The following is a 27281-nucleotide window of genomic DNA, read 5'->3' as shown; positions in this document are numbered from 1 at the left end:
ATCACCCCCTAGGGGGAATGGTCACACCGTAATCCCTTCTCCTCCATTCTCTTCTCAGGATCTTGGGCACGCACGTACATGCGCCCAGTGTGAGTTTAAGCCACTGGGTCCAGGACTCAAATTGCGGTCGACTACATGGGAGTCCAGTGACATAGCCATTACACTAACTGCCGGTCCCAATAATTGAATAATTTCTAGCAAAACTTCCCAAATTCATTGAATCTCAGCAGAACAAGGGTGAGAATAAGAACCAAGACATACAAATTATTTTTCAAGTTTAAACTTTATCCATTTTTCTTGTTATTTTATTTTATAGATGCATTTATTTCAATAGTGTTCCACCTTCCCCACCAAACACAGAGCCATTGAGAGCAGGAAACAATTACAGAAGAGAAGGCATCCTATCAATAAGTGTCTTCAAGGCTTTCTTCACGTCCCTGTTCCTCAGGCTGTAGATGAAGGGATTCACCATTTGGGGGACCACCACGTACATCATTGAGGCCAGGGCAGTCATCCTGGGAGAGTCAGAAACCACAGAACTGATATACGCCCCAAAACCTGACCCATAGAATAAGAAAACCACTGAGAGGTGAGACCCGCAGGTAGAGAAAGCCTTATACTTCCTCCCTGCTGATGGCATCCTCAAAACAGAAGAGACAATGTGAGTATAAGAAAAAATGATCCCAGACGCAGAAATGCCAGCAGACAGACCAGCTGCCAAATAGATCAGAATGTTATTGATGAGGATGTCAGAGCAGGCAAGCTTGAATACCTGAGCAAGTTCGCAGAAGAAGTGGGGGATCTCTGGGTCTGTGCAGAAGGACAGCCGCAGCAGCATCAGAGTGTGGAGAAGGGCGTCCCCAGCGCTGATGAGCAGAGAGATGACAAGCAGCAAGACACAGCGGCGAGGGTTCATGATGACCGTGTAGCTCAAGGGGTGGCAGATGGCCACGTAGCGGTCATAGGCCATTGCTACAAGGAGGAAGTTTTCCAGGGCAACAAAAGCCAGGACAAAGCAGACCTGGGTGAGGCAGCCCAGGTAGGTGATGCTCTGAGTCTGGGTCTGGATGTTCACCAGCATCTTTGGGATCGTGGTGGTGCTTAAACAGATGTCAGTAAAGGCCAGGTTGGAGAGGAAGAAGTACATGGGGGTGTGCAGGTGAGAGTCCGAGATGACGGCCAGGATGATGAGCAGGTTGCCCAGAACGGTGGTCAGGTATACAGACAGGAACAGGTTGAAGAGGAGGGGCTGCAGTTCCGGATCGTCTGTCAATCCCAGGAGACGCAATTCTGAAGGACCTGTTTGGTTTCTGCATTCCATGTTGTTGATGATCGGATTTGGAATACAGATGACAAGACAATAAAATATGTGGTCCTTGTATCAGCAGCCATGGCACCTGGGACCTTGTTAGAAATACAAATTACTGGGGATGGCAGGTGGCATGATGGTTCGGGCACTGGACTCCCACACGGTTGACCACAGTTTGAGTCTCAGACCTGGCAGCTTGCTTTCTCCCTCCTCCTCTCTCTTGCTTTCTCTCTGCTTCTCTCCAGTCAAATTGAAGAAGAAGTAGAAATAAAATTAAATAAATAATTCTCAAAAAATAATGACAAATTATTGGGCTCCACTCCAGACTCACTGATTTTTAAATTCTGGGATGATGACAAACCATCTGTTTTTTTTTTTTTTTTTCTCTTAGTTTAAATTTTTGACAGAGGGCACATGTACTCACCGGAAAGACAGAGAAGGACAGTGAGAAAGCACCCTCATGGGGAATGGTCACACTGCAGTCCCTTCTCCTTAATCTACCCCCTTTCAGGATTTTTGGGCACACACACATGCACCCAGTATGTTTTTCAGGTAGCTGGGTCCAGGACTTGAACTACGGGGTCAAACCCCTTAACAAGCATTCCAGAGGCTGACCCGATAAGCCATCTGTTTTTTCTTTCCTAAGAATTACTTATTTAATTTTATTTATCATTATTATTTTTTAAATTTGCTACAGAGCACATGCACTCACCAGAAACACACAGAGAGAGAGAGAGAGAGAGAGAGAGAATGAGAAAGCAAGATGCCAAGTCTGCAACTCGAACTGCAGTTGCCCATGTGGGAGTCCAGGATCTTAACCACCACCTCACCTACTGGCCCCAAGCTATCTGTCTCAATGACCTTTCCAGATCATTTTGTTATATGCTAAAGTTTAAGAATTGCTGCTCAAGAAAAAGTCTCACCTGTCCTGAAACCCAAGTGGATATGCAAATCCTACTTTCTCCCCTATCCTTCACCTCCCCCTCCTCTTCTCCCTCCTCTTCCCTCACACACTTCATCAATGCAAAATCGTATCACATCTGGACTGTGTTTGGCAAGTGCTGGGAATGAAATAAAAAGATGTAACATTATTCCATCAGAATTATTGCATGCTTTTTTCCCTGTGTGTGCTTTATGGGTTCATTATTATTATTCTTTTATTTACATTTAATCACTGTACATCCCTACAACATACAAAGTTATTTTCCCCACTGTGAATACAGTACATATTAGCCTAGACTAAGACATTATTACCACACACATTATCACCAACAAAGATTTTAAAAGTTTATTTAATTTATTGTTATTATGATTTTAAAATGTGCTATAAGGCACATGTGCTCACCAGAGAGACAGACAGAGAGAGAGAGAGAGAGGAAGCTCCTAGGTCCAGGACTCACACCACAATCAATCATGTGGAAGTCCATCCATTGCCTTAACTACCACACCACCTGCTGGCCCCCACCTGTGCATTTTTTGTGTCTGTTAAGTGTTCTTTCTGCCGCTGATTCTCCTCTCCCACTGCCCACCCCATCCTGTACTGTCTCTTGTATCTACAGCTGTCCCCCAACCCACTTGTATACCTTCCTGTCCTTCAGTTTCTTTCACAGACTGCAGACCCTCGGTATATATTAAGCAGGAACATAGGAAACAAGCTTACATTCTTTTAAAAAGATTATTAATTGCCAAGGGGGCATATGCACTTGCGAGAGAGAGAGAGAGAGAGAGAGAGAGAGAGAGAGAGAGAGAGAGAAGAGTGTGCTGTAGGGCGTGTGTGCTCACAAGAGAGAGACAGAAGGGGGAGGGGGAATTGAGAAAGAAAGCCACCATGTCCAGGACTTGAAACATGGTCGGCCATGTAGGAGTCCAGCATCTTAATCAGCACACCACCTGCTGACCCCAATAAATCATATATTTTTGAAAAAACATGAAGCTGTATGTCTCCACTCAATATTCACCGAACATCTGAACTTTATGGCAGAATGGAAAGATTGGAAGATATAACTTGCAGAGATGGTAAGTTTAGGTACAAGAGACTATATAGGAGTGGTGGACAGTTAGGGGTGGCAGGGAGGGCCTCTGGGAAAAACAGGAATATTGGGCAGACACAGAGTGGAAAGTCATTGTGTACAATAATATCTTTGACTCGCTTGACGTGCAATGCATTTATGCTTCAAGAACCCATGTCGTATGCTGTAAAAACATGCAATGACTAAATGTAGACAAAAACGTTTAAAAAGAAATGAAGCCGATATAACAGAATGTCAACATTTTAATAATTATGAAAAGGGACAAGAGGTGGTATGTTATAGTGTTATTAGGGCATCTGCACCATTCTTTTTTTAAATTTTACTGCAACTTGGTGTTTTATTGAATTATGCAAATCTGAATGGGGATTTCTGTACATTCTGTTATTTTTTAAGTGGTTTTGTTTTGTTTTGTTTTGTTTTTACTATAGGGTGTGCATGCTTGTCAGTGAGAGATGGTGAGAAGGAAAGTAAGACATGGCTAGTCAAGGAGGGTGGCCATGCTGCAATCCCTTCTCCTCCATTCTCCTCCTGACATCTTGGGTCCTCATGCACACACATCCAGTGTGATTTTCAAGCCACCAGTCTGGACTTGAACCACAGTCATGTGGGAGTCCAGCGGTTTAACCACCACACCACCTCCAAGCCCCACATCATTCTTTTCTTTTTTAAGAATGATTTAATTTAATTTAATTTAATTTAATTTAATTTCACTTGACCACAGAGGGACAGAGCGAGAGAGAGCAAGAGAGAAGCAGTGAGAAAGCAAGCCGTCAGGTCCGGGACTTGAACTGTGGTTGGACATCTGGGAGTTTAGCACCCTTAACCACCACACCACTAGCTGGTCCCAGCCCTCCATCATTCTTTGAATATAAAATAATCTTTAATTTTATAAAGAGGAGCAGGTATACTAAACAGCTAGCCCGTTAGGTCTACCTGGATCTACACTTCCTTCTCCAAGTCCTCATAGCCAGGAAACAGAAAGAACGGCCAAGTTCTTCTGAAGAATGATGTATGGGAGGGAACCAGCAGTTGGCATAATGGCTATGTCACTGGACTCCCACGTAGTCGACCACGGTTCACGTCCCGGACCCCGGTGGCTTAAAACTCACACTGGGCACGTGTGTGTGCGTGCCCAGGATCCCAAGAGGAGAATGGAGGAGAAGGGATTGCGGCGTGACCATCCCCCCTGGGGGGGTGATTTCTCGCTTTCTGTCTCTATGTCTCTCTCTGTCTGGCGAGTGCATGCACCCTATAGCGAAAATCTCTCAAAAAGAAAAAAAAAGAATGATGTATGGGAGAATATTGGGAAGATAACATACATGAAGTTGATCATATCTCTCCCTTCCAGCACCACAAGAATTCGAAGAAATGCCAGAGGATTTGTTCGAGTGCATCACGTTGACAAGAAGCTATTTATGCTCAAGAGGAAAGTGATTCCATCTTTAATAGATAATGGTTCAAACTACAAAGTGCCTTCACATAGATAGGCAGACTAGAAGATGAAGAAAATAAAAGCTGCATGAATATTTTTACAGAGATACCAAAGGACATGTTAAGACGAGATGGACAGTTACTCAGAAATCCCTTGGGGGACTTGATATGGATCATCTTCCACATAGACTTTACTCAGAGCTTCACCTGGATGAAACTGCAGTGAAAGAGAGGCATTGTATATCCCCACCTGCCCTCCTTTCCAAAGCATTGTCTAAGAGACACTGGGTTACCTGGCTGGCATCATTGTGGAATAATGCTTGGCATCTCTGCTGGATATTCAATGAGGGACACAGAAGACATGTCTTCAGGAAGGGCAGGGAACACGAGTGAAGCCTCTGGCTTCCGATACAGTGGGATCATCCCTTGAGGAGCCTCAGGTGTTGCGTGCTGACCTGAGAGGGCTACTGAGTGAGTTGGCCACAGATAGACTATTTGCTGTCTCTGTACTGACTGACAGAGTGTCCCTGGGGACTCAATATCCAAAGGTCCTCATTAGACAAGGGTTTCTCTTGTTATTGGGGTCCCAGAGCAGTGTGCTTCCTGAAAGAACTATCACCTAAATGGAAGGAATTGTGCACACCTGGCTCTTTTACCTGGAGAAGCCCAGTGCCTCATTTCCTTCTGTCTCTTTCTGCTTGCCTCCATTTCATAAGCCTTACACATGTGAATAAACTGTCTTTCTCTGCATGGGCCCCCGTTTTCTTTCCTTAGGTATAAACAATGACATCTTGGAAGCCTGATTCTACTGTACTTTTAGATGTGAAAATGTAAATTATATATATGGGTATAAAAAATGTATTTATGGGGGCTGGCATGTGGATGGTGTTTGGGGCACTGGACTCCCACTTGGCTGACCATGGTTCTAGTTCTGAATTTGGAGGTTTGGTGTGTGTGTGTGTGTGTGTGTGTGTGTTTATAAATAGAGCCAGGATTTTTAAAATTGATTTATTTATTTTACATTCAATAATTGTGTACCCTTACCACATACCAAGTGAATTTCCCCATCATGATGACTACACTATATATTGGTTCATTCAAAGATATTACCATACATATTATCATCAACACATAATTTTCTGTTTTTGTGTCTCTTTAATGTGTTTTTTTTTGTTGTTCTTTTTTTTATTATCATCATAATCTTTTTTCTATTACATTGGATTACATATAACTTTACAGTGTATTACATTGCTTTTTCAAAAGGGAATGCCCTGCAAGTCAGTCAGTACAGAGACATTAATCTCCCCGCTTCCACATTCGATATCTTTTCTATGTTTTCCCCAATCGTTATTATTATTATTATAATTATTTTTTAAAACAGTCGATCGTTACTTGTCTCTTTAATGTTTTGCATCAAGGTGTGTTTAGATCACATCAGGACAATAAACGTGTCCACCATCGCAATCAGATGATAAAATTGCAAGAGAGGTGGGTCCAGCAGATGACGTAATAGTTATGTTGTTGGACTCCTACATAGTCGACGGCAGCAAAGTGAAAAATAATCATAATGATAGGTAAACCTAAAATAAATAATTCTAAAAATAATAACAATAATAAATACATGTTTAAACAGAATTATTTTATTTAACTTTGTTTATTATTATTATTTTCCAATTCAACCAGAGAGAGAGGGAACGTGCCTATGTGGGAATCAGTGCCTTTAACCACCATGCCACCTACCAGCCCCAATAAATATTTTAAAATAAAATAAAATCTTCGCCCTTATCTATCTCCTCTCTACAACTTTCCTGCTTCTGATTAAAACAAAAACAAAAACAAAACTCTAAAGCCAGAAACCCTGTCTCAGGTGCTGATCCCACAACCTGAGCCAAGAAATCGAGTTTATAAAAATGGAATCATTTGTCACATGTCCCAGATTTAGATTCAAACACAAGGTCAGGTTTCAGCCTGAGTTGACATGTATTCAGCCTTTATGTCACCTAGTCATTTTGAAGTTTGTGGAAACAGGAGGGTCTGACACTGGCTCACCAAGGAATTTGTCACTTTGATTTGCTGTAGAAATCTAAGTCCAGGGCCCAGCAGGTGGCATGGAGGTTCAGATGCTGAATCTCATATGGTCGACTGTGAAGTTCAAGTCCCTGACCCAGCAGCTTGGAATTCATGCCAGGCACATGTGTGTGTGTGTGTGTGTTCAAAATCCCAAGAGGAGGTTGGAGTAGAACAGAGTGTGGTGTGGCCATCTCCCAGGATGGGGGTGGTTTTTCACTTTACCCTCTTCTTTCTGTTTGACTCTCTCTGGTGAGCACACACACCCTATAGCAAAACCTAAAACAAATAAATAAACAAAGAAAGCAAATCCAAATCAAATGACACATCATGCAAGAGAAACTTTCTTACCGTTGAGTTTCCTCAAGGCTCCCTTCATGTCCTTGTTCCTTAGGCTGTAAATAAAGGGGTTCATCATTTGAGGGACCACAGTATACATCACTGAAGCCACTGCCGTCTTCCTTGGAGAGTCAACAACTGAGGAACTGATGTACACCCCAAAAGCTGCACCATAGAACAAGGACACCACTGAGAGGTGAGACCCGCAGGTGGAGAAAGCTTTATACATTCCTCCAGCTGAGGGCATTCTCAAGACAGAAGAGATTGGGACCAGCAGTTAGCATAATGGCTATGTTGCTGGACTCCCACCTAGTCGACCGCGGTTCGCATCCTGGACCCAGTGGCTTAAAACTCATGCTGGGCGTGTGTGCGTGCATGCCCAGTATCCCGAGAGGAGAATGGAGGAAAAGGGATTGCGGTGTGGCCATCTCCCCTGGGGGGTGATTTCTCGCTTTCTGTCACTCTATCTCTCTGTCTGTTTGGCGAGCGCATGCGTCCTATAGCGAAAAAGCTCTCCACACACACACACACACACACACACACACACACACAAAAGAAAGATGTTGTTAAAAAAAAAAAAAAAACAAAAAGAAAAAAGGAGAAAAAAAAAAAAAAAGACAGAAGAGATTAAGTGATGATAAGAGAAAATGATTCCAAAGAAAGAGACACTGCCTAAAAGGCATGCTGCTGAATAGATCAGAACAGCATTAATCCACGTGTCTGAACACCTTTCCTTCCTCTGAGACAGATCCATAAACAAATGACTAAAAGAGAACATCCACCTTAGGCTCTGCATGTGTCTAAGCTGAGCACATCGGTTGATTGGAATCACTTTTCAACTTCCACATAGACCCAAAGCAAAGCCCAGTCTCCAGTCCAGGGTGAAGGATATTTACCCATTATCTCGTCTTTTCTGGAGAGCCTGGTGACGTAAGGGTGAGACATCCTTATTTGTCTGTGTGTCTGTCCATTCAGCTCACTCGAGACACTTGAGCTGGCAGCAGATGACACAGCCACAACTTAGGTGTGTCAGACCTGCCAAAGAGATTCCTCAAGGCTCCCTTCATCTCCCTGTTCCTCAGACTGTAGATAAAGGGGTTCATCATTTGAGGGAACACAATATACAACGCGGAAACCACTGCAGTATTGTGGGAAGCCTCAGTAACTGCAGAACCAATGTACACCCCTAAAGCTGTCCCATAGAACAAAGTAACCACCGAGAGGTGAGACCCACAGGTGGAAATGGCTTTGTACTTCCCCCCTGCTGATGGTATTCTCAAAACAGAGGAGACTATCTGAATATAAGAGAAAATAATCCCAGATAGCGTCACACCACCATATAAGCCAGACACTGAATATAGCAAGATGTTATTCAGGAGCGTATTCGAACAGGCAACCTTCAAGACCTGGGCCAGTTCACAGAAGAAGTGTGGGATCTCCCGGTCTGTGCAGAAGGACAGTCGCAACAACATCAGAGTGTGGAGCAGGGCGTCTGTAGTGCTGCTCAGCAGAGAGACTAGAACCAGCAGGACACAGCGGAAGGGGTTCATGATGACCAGGTACCTGAGAGGGTGACAGATGGCCACATAGCGGTCATAGGCCATCACTGCAAGAAGAGAATTTTCCAAGCCACCAAAAATGAAGACAAAGCAGACCTGGGCGAGGCAGCCCATGTAGGTGATGCTCTGACTCTGTGTCTGGATGTTCACCAGCATCTTTGGGATCGTGGTGGTGCTTAAGCAGATGTCCGCCAAGGACAGGTTGGAGAGGAAGAAGTACATGGGGGTGTGCAGGTGGGAGTCCGAGATGATGGCCAGGATGATGAGCAGGTTTCCCAGGACGGTGACCAGGTACATGGACAGGAACATGCAAAAGAGGAAAGGTTGAATTCCTGGATTCTCCATCAGCCCAAGAAGAAGGAATTCTGAGATAGCTGTTTGGTTTTCGGGTTCCATGTCATTGATGGTGGTACTGAATCTGGCGGAGAAGATGGTGTGAAAGGATAATGAGGGAAACATAGGAACCACCAGAAGCAGCATTACTTGGGAATTTTTTTTCAGAGTTTTGCTTTAGGGTACATGCACTCACCAGAGACACAGAGAGAGACAAAGAGACAGAGATGAATCACCACATGGGGTGGGGGAATGGCCATGACACAATCCCTTCTCCATTCTTCTCATGGGTTTTCAGGCATGCACACACACAGGTGTGCACTTGGCAGGAGTTTCAAACCACCTGCTCCAGGACTCAAACAACAGTCAGCCATGTGGAAGTATAGAGCCTTAATCCCCATGACATCTGCTGACCCCATATGGGAAAATTTGAGGCCACTCCCAGTTTAGTACTAATAATTTTTTCAATGAAAAAGTAACTAAGTAAAACGAGGTCATTAGGGTGACCCAAATGACTGCTTACATATAAGAAGAGATGAAAACACAGACACCCCTCGAGGGATGACCATTCAAGACACACAGAGAAGCCTGATATTGGAAAGTCAAGGGAGAGGGCGTCAGAAGACACAATTCTGCCAACACGTGAACCTTAGACTTCTCCCCAGAATTATGAGAAAAGAAATACATGTTGGTTTTTCTTGTTTGGTTCTATTAATTTTTTAAAATTGTTTTTATACATTCAATCACTGTATATAATTACAGCATGCAAAATGACCTTCCCCAGCAAGAATACACATTTATTGGGGCCAGCAGATGGTGTAATGGTTACGTTGCTGGACTCCAATGGAGTCAACCATGATTCAAGTCCTTGAGCCAAGGCATTAAACTCATTCCGTGCGTGTGTGCATGCGTGCCCAAGATCCCAAGAGGCCAACGGAGAAAAAATATTGCAGCATGGCCATTCCCTCTGTAGGGTGATTTCTCACTTTCTGTCTCTCTCTCTGGAAAGCACATATGCCCAATATCAAAAAACTCTCCCCTCCCCCCAAAAAAGAGACTACACTGTATAGCAGTCCAGTTAAAGATATTATCACACATGCTACTATCAACAGATAATTTTCCATTTTTGTTTCCCTTAAATGTTTTGCCTATTTTCCCCCCCTTGATTCCCTTCCTCTCAAAAATAAGTGCATGTTGGGAACCAGCAGTTAGCGTAATGGCTATGTCGCTGGACTCCCACGTAGTCAACCACGGTTCGCGTCCCGGACCCAGTGGCTTAAAACTCACGCCGGGCATGTGTGCATGCGTGCCCAAGATCCCGAGAGGAGAATGGAGGAGAAGGGATTGCGGCGTGACCATTCCCCCTGGGGGGTGATTTCTCGCTTTCTGTCTCTATGTCTCTCTCTGTCTGTCTGGCGAGCGCACGTGCCCTATAGCAAAAACCTCTCCAAAAAAAAAAAAGTGCATATTGTCAAGCCACCCCGTATTTTGTACTTGAAAAAAATTATTTTAAAAATTTTATTTATTATTTATTATCATTATTATTTTCAATATGACCAAAGACAGACCAAGAGGGGAGAGAGAAGGGGAAAGTGAGAAAACAAGCTGCCAGGTTCAGGACTCGAGCCACAGTTGGGCAGGTGGGAATCCAGTACCTTAGCCACCATGCCCCCTGCCAGCCCCACGTTGGTACTTTCTTACAGCAGTTTGGAAAATGAATATACTGACCCAGACCTCTCCCCACCACAACTACAAGAATACTAGTAAATACTTAATTGTAGGGACAGTCTGGAGCTGAATATTATATCCCAGAATTCAATCTGGAAGATCGAACCACAACAGAAGAAAGATTAGGTACATGAGACTGAACTGATGAAACAGCATTCTGTGACTTGACTAAAATATTACTGCTTTTCTTCTAAGCTTTGTTGTCCAGTTTTAAGGATTTTTGTCCTGTCCTGAGCTGTCAATAGATTCATGTACCTACTATTTGAACAGAATACTAACCTGTTTCTGGGCTTTACGTTTCAAGGAAATATCCTTACCAGTTCCAAACTGTTTTTCTTGAAATTACCAGCTGAATTTGCTATTGAAAGTAGTTAGATTACTTATGATAGTGTGTGATCAACAAAATTTTGGGGGAAAAGGAATTGAAGACAACTGTAGACAGCAGAGATAGTGTAATAAGAGAGTGGAATAGGGCAGAGGGTCAGACATGGGGTAAAAAACATATATATATACACACACACACACATATATATATATACACACATATATATACACACACATATATATATATGAAAGTAGAAATGGAATATTATTGATGATAACATGCATGATTAAGCCACTATGCAGTTTATTCTAGATGGGAAACCACATTTAGTATGTTGTAATGATGCTCAGGGAATGAATGTAAATTTTAAAAAAAAGTTTCAGGAGGAAAAAGAAAACACTAAACTCTTCTTATCGAAATTTAAAAAATACTGCATTTTTGGTGACTACAGTAAGCTATATAGACCCAGCTAGGTACTACTTTATAGTATGTTCATTCTACTCACTGAGGTTTATGCCTAAAGTCAAACAGGTGTTCATGTATAGGTATATATCAGTTGTGCTTGCTATTGGAAATATTTAGACTAAGTTCATTAGCAAATCAATTAAATGGGGGGAAGGCATAGAAAGCAACCATGGATACCAGAGACAGTGTGGGAGGAGGGAGGGACATGGCAGAGGGTGAGGGATAGGGAATCAAGGACGGCAAAAAAAAAAAGGCAAAATATACAGGACATAAGAAATGGAAAATTGTCAATAACACGTATGTTGATGTGCTTGATTGGGCCAATGTACAGTGTATTTTGGATGGAAAATTCATTTTGTATGCTGTAATGTTGTATAGTGAATTAATGTAAATAAACAAATTAAAAGGGGAAAAAAAAGAATACTAGTAAATATCAGAATATTTTATAGCAGTCATCGTGTTGAGAAGGAGATTTCTTCTTAGAAGGAAAATGTGTCCCATCACTGCAGAGAGAGAAAGAGAGAACTCTGAAGAATGAAGAATGGGATCTGGGTGAGCTTCTGTGCAAACATACATGGAACACATCAAGAGGGTGACAAGCAGCAGTCAGGAGGCTCATGGGGGACTAGTTTCTGGTCATTTCAGGCATGTAGTCCCCTCCTGACTTTCCCAGGATGAAATTCCACTGAAACACCTGCTTTCATTTCTACAGCAGTAACAAGGGGCTTCAGGTTACTGATGAGCTTCAACAGGACCAATGCTCAGCACCTCACCTGCGTGTTCAGGGTGGACGGTCCAGCCTCAGGGAATGAGGGGAGTCTCTGGGAATCATCCTCTCAAGCAGAAGGCTCAGGGCTTGCTTCCTGATGGGCAAAGGCTCTTGAGCGAGACGGTCACAGGGTGATTTCTGCAGTCTCTATTTCCCTGGAGGCTCAATATCCAAAGCTCCTCATTACACCAGCTACTTTGCTATCACTCTGATCCCAGGAGAGCCCATCCTTAAAGATCAAGACTATAGGAGAGAGGATTCAAGCTAGCTGATTCCCGGAACCCAGAGACCAGGTGTGCTCTGTTCTCACCTTTGGGTGTGCTCAGCTCCATTTGACGAACCGTGAACGTATAACACATACTGCTTCTCTATTAAATTGCAGTGTTTTAATTACCAGGAAAGGCATCTCCATGTCCTTCACGATATCAGAGGTCCTCCTTCCCATTTAAGGTATGAAAATACCGGGTCATCAAAAAGTCATGGTGTATTTTTCTATGCAAAAATGCATCATGACTTTTCTGATGACCCAATATATGAGGGGTCCTCGAAAGGTGCATAGAAATGTATGTTATGAGAAAACTGTTCAGGGATTTGAAAAGTTTTTACACCAAAATAAGCTTATATTTTAATTCAATTTTTGGTGAACTTTTTGAGATACTCTCATGCAGGTATGAACAATAAAATTATTAATAATTAACATAGAATAAAATGCAAAACGCTTGCAAACACTCAGAGTATCTCTTCTTCAGAGTCACTGAATACCTTGCTCTTTTTTTGTTTGTATTGCTTTAGAGCATGTGTGCTCACTGGAAAAAGACAGAGAGAGGCAAAGTGAGAAAATAACCCCCTTCCCACGGGTGATGGCCATGCCACAAGCCCTTCGCCTTCATTCTCTTCTCAGGATTTGAGGCACATACATATACACGCCCGGCGTGATTTTCGAGCCTCCAAGTCCAGGACTTGAACTGCAGTCAGTCTTGTGAGACCCAGCTGTCTTGACCTCTATACCACCTGAAAGCTCAGTAAAGAGCTTTTATTTTGTTTAACTTTTTCTCTCCCTACATTTCTTTTTCTTCCTTCTTTCCTTCCTTCTTTCCTTCCTTCCTTCCTTCCTTCCTTCCTTCCTTCCTTCCTTCCTTCCTTCCTTCCTTTCTTTCTTTCTTTCTTTCTTTCTTTCTTTCTTTCTTTCTTTCTTTCTTTCTTTCTTCTTTCTTTCTTTCTCTCTCCCTTTCTTTTCTCTCTCTTTCTTCCTTTCTTTCTCTCTCTCTCTCTTTCTTTCTTCCTTTCTTTCTCCTTCTTTTTCTTTCTTTCTTTTTTTTCCTTTCTTTCTTTTAATTTGACCAGAGAGGGGTAGAGTGAGAGAGGGAAAATGGGAAAGCAAGACGCCAGGTCCAGGAGTCAAACCGTAGTTGGTCATGTGGGAGTCCAGTGTCTTTAACCACCACACCACCTTCTGGCCCCAATGTGCATTTTTCTTTACATTAGGACACTGTAAACTGAGATTATGGTTCTTCTTTTCTTCTTCTTCTTCTTCTTCTTCTTCTTCTTCTTCTTCTTCTTCTTCTTCTTCTTCTTTTAATTTTGCTAGAGAGTTCATGTACACACTCAAGAGAGATGGGAAGAGATGGAGAGTGAGAAAACACCTTCCCTGGGGGATGGTCATACTGCAGTCCCTTCTCCTCCATCTCTCCCTCCTTTTGGGATGTTAGAAATGTGTACACATGCACTGGTGTGATTCTTTTAAGCCACCATGTCTGGGACTCTAACCACTCAGTCAGCCATATGGGATCCAGATCCCTTAACACCCCCCCCTGCCAATAGCTGGCCCAGTCCTTTGTTTTTATTTATTTATTCATTTATTTTTAGATTTTGCTATAGGGCTCATGCACTCATCACAGAGATAGAGGAAAAGTGAGAAATCACCCTCCAGGGGGCATGGCCACACCACAATCCCTCCTCCAGTCTCCTCTCAGGATTTCAGGAACGTGTGCACACACACACACACACACACACACACACACGCACACACACACAGTGTGATTTTCAAGCTACTAGGTCCAGGACTCAGACCTTGCAGCTGGCCAAGGGGATCCAGCGCCTTAGCTTCCTGATGGCTGTCTGGCTCTTCATTTTTAATGGAGTTGTTAATTCAATTACAAAAGCACCTGAAGGTGGTAGACTACAGCTTGACCATACTTCCATAGGATTTTAGATTTCGAGCAACATTTCATAAGGGAAGATGGTGATCCATGTTAACATTCACATATAAGCACTTCCATATTTTCACATGTATTGATTTACTTTGAAACATGATCATGCTTTCTATATGACTTTATCATTTTCAAGATACACTACTTGAGCCTTGTAACAATAGGCTATTGTAATAACGTTATTCCCCACTTTTAAAAAATTTTATTTATTTAATTTTATTTACCATTATCATTATTTTTTAATTTGTTCCAGAGCATGTACACTCACCAGAGAGGACACACACACACAGAGAAAGAGACAGAGAGAGAGAAAGAGAGAGAGAGAGAGAAAGAAAGGAAGAAAGTCAGCCACCAGGTTCGGGACTCTAACTGCAGTTGGCCATGTGAGAGTCCAGTGCCCTAATCACCACACCAATCGCTGGCCCCAATTTATTCCCATTTTAACTCCATTCACATTAAAAACATAAATAATAGAGAAGGTATACAAAGACATGGATTAGCTTAGAAAACAAGCTTAATTTTTCCACTTACCATAAAGAGAACAGTAACATATAAAAATAAAATAGCATTTTCCAGGTACCAAAACCAACACAAACAACATCATGAACAGCCAAAAGCCAAGAGGCTCCATGAACTATGTCTGTAAACATGGGTGTTCTTCCTCTCCAGGTGATGACCGAATATCCCAGGAGGAGAGCAGTTACCACAGGACAGAGGTAACTCTTCTTTAGGGAGACACATGGGGTAACTCGGGAGTCAAACACTGCCCAGCCTCATGACTGAGGACTTGGAACACCTGAGAGTTTCAGAAGGGTTCAGGAAGAACCTAACCAAGCTCACCGTCGGTGTGGTGGAGGAATTTGGAATATCCTCGATATCTAACCATGGAATTCAGGAGTAGAGACCTGACTGGTGATTGGTGAAGGCAGCCATGAACCTGCCCCATGAGAAGTAGGCCTACAGCCTGACTGGACAGACCTCGGAAAAACATGGGAGAGGAGAATTGTGGAGACGGAGTATAGAGATCTCCTCTGAGGAGATTTTGCTGTAAAGGAGACTGCAGTCAGAGCAGGGTGAGAGGTCCAGAGTGGGCCTTTAAACATTTAATGATAGTTTTTTAAGAAGGTTTTGCTCAGGCCAGCAGGTGGCATGGTGGTTATGGCACTGGACTGCCATGTGGCTGACCATGGTTTGAATCCAGGACCTGACAGTTTGCTTTCTCGCTTTCCTTATATCTCTTTGTGGTCAAATGAATACTACTACCACTGTTAATAATAAAATAATTCTTAGGAAAAGAAGTAGTTGCTATAAAGGCACCTAAACTCACCAGAGAGACTGAGAGGAAGTGGGCGGGGAGTGAGAAATGATCTCCCAATGTGGTGGCCATGCTCAACGCCCTCTCATCATTCTCCTCTTGGCATTTGGGGCACACACACACATGCACTCAGTATGATTTTCATGCCACCAGATCTGGTACTCGAACCTCGACTCCCTCGTGGACTCCCACATGGCCAACCGCAGTTCATGTCCCGGACCTAGAGGCTTGCTTTCTCACTTTGCCCCTCTGTCTCCCTGTCTCTATGTCTCTCTGTCTCTCTCTGGTGATCACACGTGAGTCTCTGGAGTGACCATGACCTCTCTGAATCCTTTCCCTGCACTGTCTACCTTCTACACCTTTCCTTCCTCTGAGACAGATCCGTAAACAAATGACTAAAACAGAACATCCACCTTAGGCTCTGCATGTGTCTAAGCTGAGCAATAAAAGGATCTTTCCTGACTGAAATCACTTTTCAACTTTCACATAGATCTAAAGCAAAGTATGGTCTCAAGTCCAAGGTGAAGTATATTCACCCATTATCTCATCTTTTCAGGAGAGCGTGGTGTCATAAGGGTGAGGCATTCTTGTTTCTATTTCTGTCCGTTCAGCTCACTCAAGACACCTGAGCTGACAGCAGATGACACAGCCATGGTCCAGAAGGTGTGCCAGCCCCAGCAAAGAGATTCCTCAAGGCTCCCTTCATCCCCCTGTTCCTCAGACTGTAGATAAAGGGGTTCATCATTTGAGGGACCACAATATACAACATAGAAACCACCACAGAATTGTGGGAAGCCTCAGTAACTGCAGAACCAATGTACACCCCTAAAGCCAGTCCCTAGAACAGAATAACCACCATGAGCTAGACCCACAGGTGGAAAAGGCTTTGTACTTTCCCCCTGTTGATGGTATTCTCAAAACAGAGGAGACTGGGACCAGCAGTTGGCATAATGGCTGTGTTGCTGGACTCCCATTCAGTCGACCACGGTTTGAGTCCTGGACCTGGTGGCTTAAACTCACGCCAGGTGCGTGTGCATGCATGCCCAAGATCGGAGAAGAAGGGATTGCGACATGGCCATCCTTCCCTGGGGGTTGATTTCTTCCTTTCTGACTCTCTGTCTCTATCTCTGTCTTTCTGGTGAAAGCACATGCCCTGTAACAGAAAACTCTCCATAAATAAATAAATAAATAAATAAATAAATAAATAAAAAATAAATAAATAAATAAAACAGAGGAGACTGAGTATACGAGAAAATGATCCCCCAAAGCGGCACACCAACCTACAGACCAGTCACCAAATATAGCAAGATGTCATTGAGGAGGGTAACGGAACAGGACCTTGGCCAGTTCCCGAACACGTAGGCGATCGCTGGGTCTGTGCAGAAGGACAGCTGCAATACCATCAGAGTGTGGAGCAGGGCATCTGCGATGCTGATGAACAGAGAACTAGCACCTGCAGGACACAGAGGCTGGGATCATGGTGACCATGTACCTAAGCAGACGGCAGATGACCACATAGCGGTCCTAGCCCATCACTGCAAGAAGACAGTTTGCTAAGCCACTAAATGCCATGACAGAGCTGACCTGGGTGAGGCAGCCCGGGTAGGTGATGCTCTAACTCTGTGTCTGGATGTTCACCAGCATCTTTGGGGTCGTGGTGGTGCTTACACAGATGTCAATAAAAGAGGAGTTGGAGAGGAAGAAGTACATGGGGGTGTGCAGGTGGGAGTCAGAGTTGACAGCCAGGATGATGAGCAGGTTGCCCAGGATGGTGACCAGGTACATGGACAGGAAGAGGTAGACCAGGAGGAGCTGTAGTTCTGGATTTTCTGTCAGTCCTAAGAGAAGAAATTCTAAAGCACCTGTTTGATTTCTGCATTCTGTACGTTTGAAGAATGTGGTTAATAATATAGGAGGGGGGGAAATAACTTTACCATTATAAATGATGTTTAGTAAGAGTACCATGGACATTATGTTATGCCAGAAAAATGTCTTTAAAATAAAATTTGGGGATGGCAGCAGGTGGCATGGTGGTTAAGGCACTAGACTCCCACATGACTGACCACTGTTCAAAGTCCTGCTCTTGGCAGCTTAAAACACACCAGGAACATGTAAATGCATACCAAAAATCCCAGGAGGAGAATGGAGGAGAAGGGATTACAGTGTGGCCATCCCACCTGGGGACTGATGTTTCACTCTCCCTCTCACTGTCTCTCTCTGTCTCTCCGCTGAGTGCACATGCCTTATGACAAATAAATAAATTAATTAAATTCTATAGCCAGCAGGTGGCATAGTGGTTAAGGTGCTGGACCCCCATATAGTTGACCACGTTTCTAGTTGTGGACTCGGTGGTTTGAAAAATCAAGCTGGGAGCATGTGCGTACATGCTCAAAATCCCAGGATGAGAATGTAAGAAGGGTTTGCAGCATGGCCATCTCCTCTGGGGAATGATTTTTCATTTTCCCTCTCACCCTCTCTCCAAGGCAAGCACACATACCCTATGGGAACAAAATAATAATAAAACAAAATTCTGAAGATAAACATAAAAATAAATATAGAATCCTTCTAGAAGCCTGAGCTGGGAGCAGACAACACATCATAAAAGAGAGAATACCCTCCCGCTGACTTTCCTCAAAGCTCTGTGCATGTCCTTGTTCCTTAGGCTATAGATAAAGGGGTTCAGCATCTGTGGGACCACAGTGTACAACACCGATGCCACTGCCGTCTTCCCGGGTGAGTCATCAACTTCAGAACTGATGTACACCCCAAAAGCCGTCCCATAGAACAAGGAAACAAGAGAGAGGTGCGAGCCACAGGTGGAAAAGGCTTTGTACTTCCTCCGAGCTGATGGCATTCTCAAGACAGAGGAGACTATTTGGATATAAGAGAAAATGATCCCAGACAGAGGAATACCACCAAACAGACCAGCTGCCAAATAGATCAGGATGTTATTGATGAGGATGTCAGAGCAGGTGAGCTTGATGACCTGACCAAGTTCACAGAAGAAGTGGGGGATCTCTGGCTCTGTGCAGAAGGACAGTTGCAGTAGCATTAGACTGTGGAGCAGGGCATTCCCAATGCTCGTGAGCAGAGAGATTAGAACCAGCAGGACACACACACGGGGGTTCATGATGACCATGTACTGCAGGGGGTGGCAGATGGCCACGTAGCGGTCATAGGCCATTGCTGCAAGGAGGAAGTTTTCCAGGCCAACGAAAGTCAAGACAAAGCAGACCTGGGTGAGGCAACCCAGGTAGGTGATGCTCTGAGTCTGGGTTTGGATGTTCACCAGCATCTTTGGGATCGTGGTGGTGCTTAAGCAGATGTCATTAAAGGACAGGTTGGAGAGGAAGAAGTACATGGGGGTGTGCAGGTGAGAGTCCGAGATGACGGCCAGGATGATGAGCAGATTGCCCAGAACGGTGACCACATATATGGACAGGAACAGGTTGAAGAGGAGGGGCTGCAGTTCCGGATCTTGGGTCAGTCCCAGGAGACGGAATTCAGAGACATCTGTTTGGTTTCTGGGGTCCATGCTCTTGAGGGTTCTGATGGGAATGATGGGGCAAAAAGATAACAACATTCTTGGTCTCTGGATGACTTCTCCCCCCGCCCCCGCCTTTTTTTTTTCCCTAAAGATGGTGTGTGCTCACCAGAAAAAGACACAGAGACAGAGAGACAGAGATAGAGGGAAAGGAGATAGCGCCCTCTATGGGACACGGTCATGCAATTCTTTCTCCTCCAACTCTTTCTCCTTTTCGGATTTTGAACATACTGCACACACATCCAGTGTATTCTCAAGTTGTTGTGTCCAGGACTTGAACCTCTGGGTTGGCCATGTGGGATCTGGCTGCTTTAACCACCAGGCCACAGAGCAAGACCCAGACAGTTCTCACAAAAGTGTGAGAACCAATACTTTAAAAATCTGTATTTTCAAAGAGCCTTTCTCATGTGTATTGTAAACTCAACCGAACATCGAAGTTTTTACTCTGCTTAGTTTCTTTAAAAATGTTAAAATAATAATTATCATTGTAACTTCTGATTCACATATAGTAGTTGTACACCTGGATTGGATACAGTGTGGCTTTTCAAGGCACGTGTACGATGTGTAATAATCAAACCAGGGAAATAAACCGTCTTTAACACTTACCATCGCTTTGTGTGTGCACATTGGAAATTCACTGTACTGGTAATCTGGAAATAAACGTTAAATTGTCATGGGGCCAGCAGGTGGAGTGGCAGTTAGGTACTGGACTCCCACATGGCCAAACACGGTTTGAGTTCCAGAGCCAGCAGCTTGAGGATCACACCGGGCATGTGTGCATGTGTGCCCAAAGTCCCAAGAAGAGAATGGAGGAAAAGGGACTGAGCGTAGTCATCCCTCCTGGGGGTGATTTCTCACTTTCCTTCACTCTGTCTCTCTCAAGTGAGTATGAGTGACCTATGGCAAAAACCTAAACATAATTAAAAGTAAAAAAAAAAAAAAAAAAAGAGTCAGCAGGTGGTGTGGTGGTTAAGAAGCTTGACCCATCTAGTTAATCATGGTTTGAGTTCCAGATCAGGTAGCTGGTTTTCTCACTTTCTCTCTCTATCTCTCTCTGGTGAGTGCACTTGTCCTATAGCAAGTGAAATAATAATTAATTATATAATTTTTTATATTTTTTATTTCATTTTCTTTTATACATTCGATCACATTATTTAGCTTACAAAGTGAATATTCCAACATGTGAACATTTCTCCCTAGTCAGTTGATAAACTATAAAATTATGTTCAACAGGGGACCAGCAGTTGGCGTAATGGCTATGTCACTGGACTCCCATGTAGTCGACCGCGGTTTCGAGTCCTGGACCTGGTGGCTTAAACTCACGCTGGGCGCGTGTGCATGCGTGCTCAAGTTCCCAAGAGGAGAATGGAGGAGAAGGGATTGTGGCATGGCCATCCCCCCTGGCAGGTGATTTCTCACCCTCTGTCTCTCTGTCTCTATCTGTCTCTCTGACGAATGCACTCGCCCTACAGCAAAAACCTCTCCAAAAAAAAAAAAAGAAAAAAAATTATGTTCAACAGATAATACCACATTTCTTTGTCCTATTAGTGCTTTACCTCTCTATTTTTAAAATAAAAATTATCACCAATGCTCTTTATTTTGCTATAATATTTTATAACCCATTCACTTGTTACATGCACTCTTTCTAAAATATTTCCATTAACATGTAATAATTAGATGCCCTCTTGTACCTTTCTGCTTACTCTCTTCCTCCATCCTTCTTTCACTTTTCCTCGTCTTTTCACTCCCTTTATTGGCCCACATTTTATTGACACTCTGTTTTAGATTAAAAAAAAAAAACAATTGATTGGTCCTTAGGTGGCAGAGTTGTTATAAGAATGTCATCATTTTGAGATTGATCTAAAATGGTGACTATAAAAGTGGAAGCCGCCCCTACCCCTAATCCCCCACCTTCAGAAGAATCTAATCAGAAGGTTGCTAACCCAGAACACTATATTAAATACCCTCTACAGAACAGAGGCACACTCTGTTTTTTAAAGAATGATAAAAGCAGGCTGGAAGGTGGCAGGGTGGTTGGGGGTGGACTCTCACATGGTCGATTGCAGTTTGAGTCCTAGACTGGGTGACTTGCATCTTGCTTTCCCTCTCTCTTTCTGGTCAAATTGAAAATAAATAAATAAATAAAATTAAATAAATAATTCTTAACAAAAAGAATTTTAAAAAATGAAAAGCAAAACTTGGCAAGCAAATCTTTGACTGATCTCTAAGTTTGATACTGTGGAAGTCTTTTGGGTTCTGTTGTCTAGTATTTTAATGCCTGGCTATAATTACTTTTTTAAAAAAATAGATAAAAAGGTTCTTGCTATACGGTGTGTGTGCTCACTGGACAGGAGAGAGAGAGAGTGAGACAGTGTGAGGGAAATGCAGAAATCATCCCCCAGGGGAGATCATGAAGGAGTTTTTGGACCAAACTAACCTTACATGAGGGTACTTATAACAAACAGTTCATGGAAAATGGAATTAAAGTGCAAGTTTATTTTGGTGTAAAAAGTTGAAATTTGTGTATATTTTTCATAATATACATTTCAGTGAACTGTTTTTAAGACCTCTTGCACGTTAATTTTCTTTTCATCAACTTCTTTATGTATTGTTACTTACATTCAATCATTGTACTTTTTTTTTGAGAAAGATTTTTGCTATAGGGCATGTGTGCTCGCTAGAAAGACAGAGAGACAGAAAGCCAGAAAGCACCCACTGCCCAGGGGAGATATCCACACCACAATCCCTTCTACTCCATTCTCCTCTTGGCATTTTGTTGAGTATGCATGCACATGTGTCCTGCGTGATTTTTAAGCTGCTGGGTCCGGGACTTGAACTGCAATAGACTACATAGGAGTCCAGCGACGTAAGCATTACACCATCTGCTGGTCCCCAATCATTGTACATTTCTATAGCGCAAAATATGCTTTAGCTTTTTGAAGTCCCCTGATATTGTGGAAATGACATTGTATCTTATATGGATTTATACATAGACAATAAAACCCCATGCTTGGGAGGTACTGTATTGTCTTTGTGAAAAGAAGAGGAAGGTTCAGGAAGATAATAAAACTGCCTTCTGTGTATCTATAATTTTGCATTTTATTGAAAAGACCTAAAGATGAAATAGAATGCCAACATTTGCAAACTGTGGGATGAGGGTCATATATATTTTTGTTTTTCATGTTATTACTTTTTTATTTATACATTCCATCAGTGCATATTTTACAACATTGAAAATGAATTTTCCCAGTATGAAAACCCTGTATGTTAGTCCAGTCAAAGAAATTACCATACACATTATCATCAACAGTTAATTTTCCTTTTCTTGGCCTGTCGAATTTATTTTCCCCTTGATTACCTCTCCCTGCCCCATTTCCTGCCCTCCTCCCAGACTGTCTCTGGTATCCACAGTTTCTTTCCATGCTTTTATGCCTTCCAATTTTACAGTTTCTACCATAGAGTGCAGACATTCGGAATTTGTTACATTTTTTTCCTGCTGTTTTTTGAAAATGTATTAAATATTTGATAGTTTTATGAACAGAATCAAGCTGACAAAGCATCTGGGTGATTGTCTATGGGTATCTGCTGCCCTCTCTAAAATCTTAATCCAGACTATGGACTGATGTAGATAAGGGGGTTTTTCAAAACGTGCATGGAAACTGTGTACAAGGGGGAAAAAAAAACAAAAACTACTCGTGGATTTCAAATTATTCTTGCACCAAAATTAATTCCTGCTTTCATTCCATTCTTCTACAAATTTGTTTTACTCCCCCTTATATCATTGCATTTCAAAAATTAGGACTGGAAATAAAAGGTGACATCGACTGTTATGAGCTGAACCATGTCCATCCCCCAAAAAAATTTTGTGTGGAAGTCCTAAACCTCTGAACCTCAAAATTTTAACCTGTTTTGGAGACAGGGTCTTTAAAGAGTTAAATGAATTTAAATGAGCTGAGTAAGGTGTTCCTTAATCTAACTGATGTTTTTATCAAACTATATTATTTTAGTACTGCCACTGTAGAGAACGATATGGAGATTCCTCAAAAACCTACAGGTAGAATTACCATACAACCCAATAATTCCACCCCTGAGTCCCTACTCAAAGAATAAAAAGACACTCGGTTGGAAAAACACTTGCACATCCCATGTTTACAGCAGCATTTTTCACCATTGCTAAGACATGGAATTAATTCAAATGTTCAAAAGCAGATGAATAGATTGAAAAAATGTGGCACCTAGACACTATGGTATACTACTCAGCCATAAACAACAAAAAAATCAGACTCTTACATTTGATACAAAGTGGATAAATATGGAAAAGTTAATGTTAAGCAAAGCAAGCCAGACTATGAAAGACAGACATTGTATGCCCCCTCTTAATATATACTGAATGTCTACACTCTACAGTAGAAAGTGAAAGATTGGAAGATCTAATAGTAGGGAAGGAAACTGAATACTTGAGATATATGGGAGGGTTGGGTAATAGGAAGTGGGAAGGAAGGGATCAGGGGTAAGAAAACATTTAACAGACACAAAAATGAGAAGTTTAACTGTTGATAATGCATATGGTAACATCTTTGACTTGACTACTATGCACTGCATTCACACAAGAAAAACCATTTTGTACATTATAAAGTTATACAGTGATTAAATATAAATTTTTTAAAAAGAGAGAGATTAGGACACAGACTCATATAAAGACCAACGTGAAGACCTGTGGAAGAGATGGGCATCTATAAGCCAAGAAGAGAAACCAGCTCTGTAGACATCTCAGTCTCAGACCTATAGCCTGCAGAACTGTGAGAAAAGTAATTTCTGTGTCAACCCACCCAGTGTTTGGAATGTTGCCATGACAACCTTAGCAAACTACACTAGGCAAGCTCTTCACCAAGACCACAAGGATTCAAGAGAATGAGAGAATATTTCTTAACAGTTGTCCGGTTTAAGAAGGGGCAGACTTTCGCTCAGAAGGAAAACATGTCTTGCTATTACAGACAGAACAAAGACATTGCAGAATGAGATCTGGGTGTGTGTTTGTGTAAATGTACATGTTGGCATAAATGTATGTGTTGGTGTAAAAGTACATGTTGGTGTCAATCAACGTGGGCCATGTCAAGAAGCTGACAGACAGAGGCTCCAGGGAACTTGTTCCTGATCATCTATGTGTGTGTCCTCCTCACTGCTCTCCCAGGGTGAACCTGTACTTATATACCTGCTCCCATTTCAAAAGTACTGATTAAAGTGAGAACAAATAGAGAAGCATGACATTAGTGGGATTCAGATATGGTTTATTACCTGTTGGTGATGGCGTGTACAGTACTCTCAACTGGACAGGTCTGAGAAGTATTTCATGTTGGCTAAAGTCTTTTTACAAGCAAAATAATAAATAGTGATGGAATGTTTATAAAATAATTGGAATAATCATAATAATAACAATCTGGAAAAAAATGAACAGCTATTGGATGATGATGGGGATTTTCATGTCTTTGTATTGACTGATATGAATGGTATTCCTTCTGGAAAAATAAATCTAACGTACTGTAAAGTTATATGTGATTTGATGTAATATAGACAAGATTATGATAATCATTTAAAAATTTTTTTAGATTATGATGAAGGCATTCTAGAATACCCTCAGTGGAAGATATAGAAGAGACCATTTTCCTGAACACTGGACCAACTTGTGCTTATATATCAAAGCTATGATAAAAGGAAAGGATGTCATACTGTCTACACTAGGAACCTTCTGTCAGAGCTAAAGCAGAAATCCTTTGAGCATGACTAAATGTAACAGACATGTAACTTTCGTGGGCAAGCGACAATTCCAAGTGGCATGGCTCTTATCTGGCTTAGTTAGGTCTTGAACTGCTCAAGTACAATGAGCAGAAGAGTAATTTCTTTTAGAAAATGTTTGTCTCTAACTTCATAAGTCTACCTTTTGCTACCTGGATGTGAGGAAAAAGAAAGTAAGTTTATAAGGCTATTATGAGAATCACATTCCATAATACAACTAAAATTATTAATATGATTTACAGCAGAGTAAGCTCTATAAATAGCAACTCATTGTTATTATAATTACTAGCTAAACTTTAGTTATTTTTATAACATACTTGAATATTCAAATCTGGTTCACAGAAGGTGCTCAACTGCTTTCTTTTTGAGGGGAGAGGTTTTTGTACAGGGCACGTGTGCTCACCAGACAGACAGAGAGAGACAGAGAGACAGAAAGCGAAAAATCACCCCCCAGGGGGGATGGCCACGCTGCAATCCCTTCTCCTCCATTCTCCTCTTGGGATCTTGGGCATGCACGCGCGCCAGGCGTGAGTTTAAGCCACCGGGTCCGGTACTCAAACCGCAGTCGACTACATGGGAGTCCAGTGACATAGCCATTATGCTAACTGCTGGTCCCCTCAACTGCTTTCTTGATGTAACTTGTATTGAACATGAATTCAGTTTTAATATGAATAGAACTACAAATTATTGTAACACACCACACTTTTTGCTTTATAACATTGGAAGCTCAAAAACAATCTTGCCTTTCCTCTGATAACACTGTTGTCATACAATTCTGCTATATTTATGTACACTCAGATTTTTAGAAAATTGGTTAAATGATACAACCAAAGTTGGCTAGCTAGCAAGATTCCATTACTAGTACTTTATTCACTAGTAAATTGTACATTGACATTAATACATAGAAGGCAAATAGATGAATTTCTGATTCTGCTGTTTTCTACATTTCTTTAAAAAGTGGACAGGAAAACATGATGCCATTTGGTAGTCTTGTGCACTCCGAAATAAAGAATAAATGCAAATATATAAAGTTTAAAAAATAATATTGATTAAAGTTACCTGGGTGGCTTCATGGAGAAACGATGCTAGACATCTCTTGTGGCCAGTGAAGACAGAAGGTCTGTCCGCATGAACGGCAGACAGATCAAGCGAGGCCATGAGCTTCTCCTGGTGAAGAAGAATTGTCTCTGGGAGGTGGCTCAGGTATTGTTTTCTGACCTGGCAAAGGCTGTGCGGTCACAGGCTGACTTCTTCAGTCCCTATGTCCCGCGGGGATCAATATCCACAGCTCCTCATTAGCCGAGCAATTTTACTGCCTACTGATCCCAAGGCAAAGAAACTTCTTACAGATCAAGATGACAGAACTGAGGATGTCAGGATGGTTGGCCCCTTAGCCCTTTAGAGTCAGGTATATGCCATTCAGTTCCCTTCTCTCTCTCTCTCTCTCTCTTTACTTTTTATTTATTTATTTGAATTTTGCTGGGGGAGGAGGGTGTGCACTCATTGAGAGACAGAGAAACAGAGAAGGAGAGAAAGCAACCTATAGGAAATGATCATACCACAATCTCTTTTCCTCCATTTCTCCCTTCTTTCAGGATTTTGGGCATGCACGTGAGACCAGTGTGTTTTGGGCATGCACATGAGACCAGGTCCAGAACATGAGCCATGAGGTTGGTCATGTGGGATTTGGCTAACTTAACCACCAGGCCATGGAGCCAGCCTCTCTTAACCATTTCATATAACACTTCATGTATACACACACCGCTTTTCAAATAAACCTGTCTTCCTTTATCAGCTACAGAGACATCGCTACCTATTATATTTCATGGTACCAGAAAGACTGATAGCAAGTTTAGATGTGAAAACACTACACTAATAGCTAAGATACTGTAAAAACATAAAAACTCAGAGTTTCTCTTACTAAGAATCACGGAATATTCCTTGAATCTTAATTGTTGTCCATATTTATGCAGCAGAAACTAACCCATTCTCAGACTAAGTATAATTGCAATCAACATAATTTTTAGTCCCTTTTTAGAGTTTCGTAATCAGCTTTTCCAATAT

General features: G+C 42.2%; 3 protein-coding genes and 1 pseudogene across 3 annotated transcripts; all 4 read right to left on the bottom strand.

Annotated features, from left to right (window-relative positions):
- Positions 1-347: 347 nt before the first annotated feature.
- Positions 348-1422, bottom strand: LOC102469900 (olfactory receptor 7G2-like). The gene has a single exon (XM_006156150.1). It carries the CDS (start codon positions 1319-1321, stop codon positions 383-385), a length of 939 nt encoding a protein of 312 aa, XP_006156212.1. The 5' UTR covers positions 1322-1422; the 3' UTR covers positions 348-382.
- A 5743-nt stretch (positions 1423-7165) lies between these two features.
- LOC102480876 (olfactory receptor 7G2) lies at positions 7166-9134 on the bottom strand. The gene is made up of 2 exons (XM_014590753.1): positions 8411-9134; positions 7166-7395 (listed from the first exon to the last, which is right to left on the bottom strand). The coding sequence occupies exons 1-2, from the start codon at positions 9129-9131 to the stop codon at positions 7166-7168; spliced, it is 951 nt and encodes a 316-aa protein (XP_014446239.1). The 5' UTR covers positions 9132-9134.
- Positions 9135-16496: 7362 nt separating this feature from the next.
- On the bottom strand, positions 16497-17851 carry LOC102480457 (olfactory receptor 7G2-like; annotated as a pseudogene).
- Positions 17852-18476: 625 nt separating this feature from the next.
- On the bottom strand, positions 18477-19418 carry LOC102480040 (olfactory receptor 7G2-like). The gene has a single exon (XM_014590761.2). The coding sequence runs from the start codon at positions 19413-19415 to the stop codon at positions 18477-18479; it is 939 nt and encodes a 312-aa protein (XP_014446247.1). The 5' UTR covers positions 19416-19418.
- Positions 19419-27281: the final 7863 nt, after the last annotated feature.

The sequence above is a fragment of the Tupaia chinensis genome, unplaced genomic scaffold, assembly GCF_000334495.1.
Source record: "Tupaia chinensis unplaced genomic scaffold, TupChi_1.0 Scaffold000482_1, whole genome shotgun sequence".
Lineage (NCBI taxonomy): Eukaryota > Metazoa > Chordata > Mammalia > Scandentia > Tupaiidae > Tupaia > Tupaia belangeri.
Note: the sequence above shows the minus strand (reverse complement) of the source record. Positions and strands in the feature narration are given on the sequence as shown.